We start from the raw sequence: 6,000 nt of genomic DNA, 5'->3' as shown, positions 1-6,000 counted from the left end.
ACGATTGGATGCCTGTTTACTCTTCCAACTTTATTTCATCCCATTCTCTACTTGTTTATTAAGTTTTTGCCACACTGTTTGCTTCCACTCCCTGAACATGGGAAGTGCTTGCTTCCTAGGGCCGTTGCCCCTTGGTCTGGGAGGCTCTCCCCAGCCACTACTCTCCCAGCCACTCTTCCCTTCTCCTCATGTCAAGCATCTTCTCAAACTGCAGGTCTTTTAAAGTTCTCCTCCTCAGAAAAGACTTCTTTAATTATTTAATAATTATTATTGTTTAAACTAGGTTCTTTCGAGGGACCCTCATACCCTACATGCCAAGCACCCTGCTTTTTGTACCAAGATACTTTTTCGGTCCACCTTAATATCTGTGTCCTTACCTGACATTAAGCTGCACAGTAGCCAGGACCTTGCCTACTCGGCTCACTGTGCACACAGTATTCATACACAGCAGCCCGCTGAATGAATTACCATAGGTCACAATAACCCTGAGGCTACCAGGTCTTGGACAGGCGGCTGCAAACTCCCTCACGTGGCAGTAACTGGAGTACTGCCCCGGGAAATTGTTAGAGCGGAGGAAGAATTATCTTTACGTGAAAGCACTCCGCCCGCCTGCCGAGGAACTACGGAGAAATGAGAAAATTCCGCCTGTGGAGAAAGCCGGCGCCGTAAGGCTGGGCGCAGGAAGAGTGGGGGCCCAGGTGAGCAGCGCCGGCGCCCGGTCTCCCTCACGTGACCGGAGGCGGCGCGCCGACTGCGCCTGCGCGAGAGCTCCCGGAAGTGGCCGGACCCGAAGCGCAGGCCGAGCGGACCTGTGTCAGCCCGTCAGTCCGCCCGTCCGGTACCCCGCGCGCCTCAGCCTTCGTCGCCGTCCCGCGGTCCCTTTGGCCCGAAGGGCGGCCGAGGCGCTCGCCATGGCGACGTTCGTCTCAGTGCAGCTGAAGAAGACCTCGGAGGTGGACCTGGCCAAGCCGCTGGTGAAGTTCATCCAGCAGACGTACCCAAGCGGCGGGGAGGAGCAGGCCCAGTACTGCCGCGCGGCGGAGGAGCTCAGCAAGCTGCGCCGCGCCGCGCTCGGCCGCCCGCTGGACAAGCACGAGGGCGCGCTCGAGACGCTGCTGAGGTGGGCCTGGGGCCGGGCGGGGGGAGGCCGTCGGCGGCCTGCCGCTCCCCTTGCTTCCTCCGCTCTTCCTGCCTCCCTTTTACACCCACGGCCCGGGCCGGCCGGCCTGCCCCTGCTGGCGGGGCGCGTAGGTGTGGTCTGCATTCCTTCCTGCTGAGCAGGAGCGGCCTCGAAGGCCCCGGGGACCCGACCCGCTTCCCCTAGCTGCCCGCCCTAGCCCTTGGTCCACCGAGGCTCGGTCGGTCGGCCACCTGGGAGGAACGGTCTGCCACGCACTGATCTCTCGCCACATTTACGCAGAACTGGTTTTCTTCACTTTTTGGTGGGGGGAGGGGGTCTCTGAGACTCCTCCCTTCCCCCGTTTTTGCGTCACTGCAAAACTTTGTTGGCCAGGTTTGGATTTCGTAATCGTAGTTGCTTGAGGGAAGTGGCAGAATTGGAACACTGGAACCCATGTTTATTACTTACTACACTGTCCACTTCGGAATGAGCCATCTCCCTAGGTTCATCGTAACCTAACGACAAATGGAGAATTCCATAGATTAGGAGCTGCCATTTTTTGAAGTTAAACTTGAGTGACATTAACGTTCAAGATAGGTTGCTTTTAATCAGTTTGTTCACAGACAGGTATGCAGATATTGGAGTAAATTTGTTATCTTAGCAAATGTTTATTGAGCTCAGGCTGTATTTAAGGAGAGTTCCTTTTGTAGTTCTTTCTAGTTAGGATGGCAGAACATTTTTATAGCACTTTATAGTTAAAAAATTTCTTTCGCCCATCTTGTTAATGATCTGATTTCCTGTGTGTAACATATTCTCCTTGTTTCACAGGAAAAACAGCTGTATTAGGATGCAGGTAGGAGCAGCTCAGGTTAAACTAGTTTAGTAACTGCACAGTCAAGGAATATTGCTTCCTTATCTTTAGGCATTCAAGGAGATCATCCTGCCTCCATGATGATTACCTCTTAGGAGAGCTTTGTTTCTCTATTGGGAGAGATGGCCACTGGCTCTCCTGTAATTACAGTGGTCTTAGCACTCAGGATCTTAGGTAAGAGTGCTTTTCTCCTACACCCTGGCGAAAGTCCATGGAGACCTCTGATTGGGTTGGCTTGTGCCCATGTATGATGGTGGGAAATGGCCTAATTTAATTGCCCTTGTCTGAGTCGCTCTGCTGGTTTAATTTCTCCATGCAGCATGGATTAAAGTAGTATTAGTACGGACTGGGGAAGAGCTGGTTCTCCAGAAGGAGGATACTGAATAGATTGCTTAGAGAGATGATGACCCCTTGGTGTCAGTTTTAAAGATAAGACTGTTGGGTTGCAAAGATCACTAGCTTGATACTTAGTATAAGCTTTTTAAAAAGTTAGGGCTTCCCTGGTGGTGCAGTGGTTAAGAATCCGCCTGCCAATGCAGGGGACATGGGTTCAAGCCCTGGTCCGGGAAGATCCCACATGCCACGGAGCAACTAAGCCTGTGCGCCACAACTACAGAGCCTGTGCTCTAGAGCCCATGAGCCACAACTACTGAGCCTGCGTGCCACAAGTACTGAAGCCCATGCGCCTAGAGCCCATGCTCCGCAGCAGGAGAAACCGCTGCAATAAGAAGCCCATGCACCACAGCAAAGAGTAGCCCCCACTCGAAGAGTAGTCCCCGCTGGCCGCAACAAAGACCCAACGCAGCCAAAAATAAATAAAGTTTAAAAATTTTTTAAAAAGAAACAAATATATAAAAAAATTTTAACCTATGAATACTTAGCCATTCTTAAGAATTAACATACTTAAAAAAAATCTCCAGGGCCTCCCTGGTGGCGCAGTGGTTGAGAGTCCGCCTGCCGATGCAGGGGATACGGGTTCGTGCCCCGGTCTGGGAGGATCCCATATGCCGCGGAGCGGCTGGGCCCGTGAGCCATGGCTGCTGAGCCTGCGCATCCGGAGCCTGTGCTCCGCAACGGGAGAGGCCACAACAGTGAGAGGCCCGCGTACCGCAAAAAAAAAAAAAAAAAAAAAAAAAAATCTCCAATACAATTCTTATATAGACATGAGTGGCATTCAGTGACGATTTTTCATTAGTAGTATTAAAAAAGCATGGGTTGTGTATAATTACACATGAATACATTAGGTTTGGTCTCAGCCCTTAAGGAGTGTGTAGTCTTCAGAGACTAAAAGATGAGAGAATAGTGGGTAGTGGTTCTGTGAAGTTTAAAACTTCATTCATTTGTTCATTCCTTTAGTCTTTTCCAAGGTGTAAATGTGAGAACTGTTCCTAGGTTCTAGGGCTGTTGAGGAGATAGTCTCTTTGAAACTGTTTCTTTAGTCATCTGTATTATCCTCATATTAACACATTCCTTCAACAACTACGCTTTTTTCACTTCTGTTCTAGGAGAGTTAGGGTAAACTAATAGATATTAGTACAGTCTATTAAATGGAGGTGTGTACAAAAGTACCTTTGGTATACATGCTGTAAAAACGAAACAGCTGTGGGGTGTTCATCCAATCAAGCAGATTGTCTTACTTTTAATAATTATATTTGGATAATTGTGTAAACTGAACATTAATTTACATATTTTACACTTAATGAACTTTTAAATAAAATTTTTTAAAAAAGAGGGCTTTAATCTAATTCCTAAAGAAGAGAAGCTAGCTTGGTAAGTACAGATACACAGCTCTACATATAGGTACAGTGACTTGCCTTTTTATTGTTACTAACTTCTAGATGACCTATTAAAATTTCCTAAAATACACATTTATGAGTTATAATATTAAGAGTGAATGTCATCCTTTGTAAAGTGACTTTAACTACAAATTGATTAGGAGAGCCTTGGTAAATAGTGAATTTTACACTAGGTGATCAGATGGGAACCCTGCTGGGATTTTTTGGGGGGAGGGGGAAGCTCCAGATACCACCTTCCGTGTCTTTTGTTGTGATTAGTTTCTTTAGAGAGAAAGCTTCCAGTCTCCTTCCATGAAAAAGCCTAGTTGTCAGCTTTCTGAAATTTGGTCAGGGGGAATGGAGGTTGAGGATCTCAACAGTCATGTATGCAGTTTTTTATATTATCTGTTTTAGTTTTATATTATTTATGTTGCTGTGTTAGGGGTGAAGTCATCTGCGTGTGGTAGATCTAAAATTATCAGTGAGTTAAATTATGATTTTAGGGCTTCCCTCGTGGCTCAGTGGTTAAGAATCTGCCTGCCGGTGCAGGGGACATGGGTTCGATCCCCAGTCTGGGAAGATCCCACATGCTGTGGAGCAACTACTAAGCCCGTGTGCCACAACTACTGAGCCTGCACGCCGCAATTAGTGAAGCCCGTGTGCTCTAGGGCCCACATGCCTCAATTACTGAGCCCACGTGCTGCAACTACTGAAGCCTGCATGCCTAGAGCCCAGTGCTCCGCGACAAGAGAAGCCACTGCAATGAGAAGCCCGTGCACCGCAACGAAGAGTAGCCCCCGCTTGCCGCAACTAGAGAAAGCCCGCGTGCAGCAATGAAGACCCAACGCAGCCAAAAAATAAATTAAAAAAAATTATGATTTTACTCCATGTGAAAAGTTGGTGGATGGGTAGTTCTGGTAGCCTAGGGATGGTGTAGTGGTTCTGTGAAGTTCATCAGGCTCAGGCTCTGGCTCCTCCAGTGATCTGCTCTGTAAAACCTAGAGTCCTTGCTCTCAAGTTCCAGATAGCAGTCATACCCAAGTTTTAGGAGGATGGAGGGAGGGAGAAAGGAGGCAGAGGGCTCAGCCTCCAGGATGTTTCCTGGAAACTGCCCCGGAATACCCTGCTCATATGTTATTGGCCATTATTTGTAGGATAGGTAAAGGAATAGAAGGGTAGGATAGGTAAAGGAATTTTTAAAAAAATTTTTTATCAGAGTATAGTCACTTTACAGTGTTGTGTTAGTTTCTACTGTACAGCAAAGCGAATCAGCTATATGTATACATATATCCCCTCTTTTTTGGATTTCCTTCCCATTTAGGTCACCGCAGAGCATTGAGTAGAGTTCCCTGTGCTATACAGTAGGTTCTCATTAGTTATCTATTTTATACATAGTATCAATAGTGCATATACGTCAGTTCCTGTCTCCTAATTCATCCTCCTCCCCGTATCCATATGTTTGTTCTCTATGTCTGTGTCTCTATTTCTGCTTTGCAAATAAGATCATCTATACCATTTTTTTAGATTGCACATATATGCGTTAATATACAATATTTGTTTTTCTCTTTTCCGACTTACTTCACTCTGTATGACTATCTCTAGGTCCATCCACATCTCTACAAATGACTCAGTTTCGTTCCTTTTTATGGCTGAGTAGTATTCCATTGTATATGTATATATATTACCACATCTTCTTTATACATTCCTCTGTTGAGGGATATTTAGGTTGCTTCCATGTCCTGGCTATTATAAATAGTGCTGCAATGAACATTGGGGTGCATGTGTCTTTTTTTAAAAATAAATTTATTTATTTTATTTTTCGCTGCGTTGGGTCTTTGTTGCTGTCCCCGGGCTTTCTCTTGTTGCAGCAAGCGGGGCTACTCTTTGTTGCAGTACGTGGGCTTCTCATTGCGGTGGCTTCTCTTGTTGCAGAGCACGGGCTCTAGGCGTGCAGGCCCAGTAGTTGTGGCACACAGGCTTCAGTAGTTGTGGCTTGTGGGCTCTAGAGCATAGGCTCAGTAGTTGTGGTGCACGGACTTAGTTGCTCCGCAGCATGTGGTATCTTCCCGGAGCAGGGCTCGAGCCTGTGTACCCTGCATTGGCAGGTGTATTCTTAACCGCTGCGCCACCAGGGAAGTCCCCGGTATATAGTATTCTTGTTGACATTTTTTAATAGTTTGTAATTTTAGTTTTCTTTAACTCAAGAGTCCTTTATATAGATTTTGTAAAATTTC

At 46.8% G+C, this 6,000-nt stretch overlaps 1 protein-coding gene across 3 annotated transcripts in view; it reads left to right on the top strand.

Moving 5' to 3' along the window:
* Window positions 1–911: 911 nt before the first annotated feature.
* The window catches only part of PDCD6IP (programmed cell death 6 interacting protein), a gene marked incomplete at its 5' end in the record, with an annotated part of 66,889 nt that continues 61,800 nt past the window's right edge, over window positions 912–6,000 (top strand). For all 3 annotated transcript variants that reach the window (XM_079713920.1, XM_079713921.1, XM_079713919.1), the window contains one exon: window positions 912–1,120. In XM_079713920.1, coding sequence (XP_079570046.1) covers window positions 912–1,120 — 209 coding nt within the window. The remainder of the gene's footprint in view (window positions 1,121–6,000) is intronic.

Source organism: Hyperoodon ampullatus (assembly GCF_949752795.1).
Source record: "Hyperoodon ampullatus genome assembly, chromosome: 10".
In the NCBI taxonomy this organism is placed as follows: Eukaryota; Metazoa; Chordata; class Mammalia; order Artiodactyla; family Ziphiidae; genus Hyperoodon; species Hyperoodon ampullatus.
The sequence above is the reverse complement of the archived record's forward strand: the minus strand, read 5'-3'. Positions and strand labels throughout refer to the sequence as shown.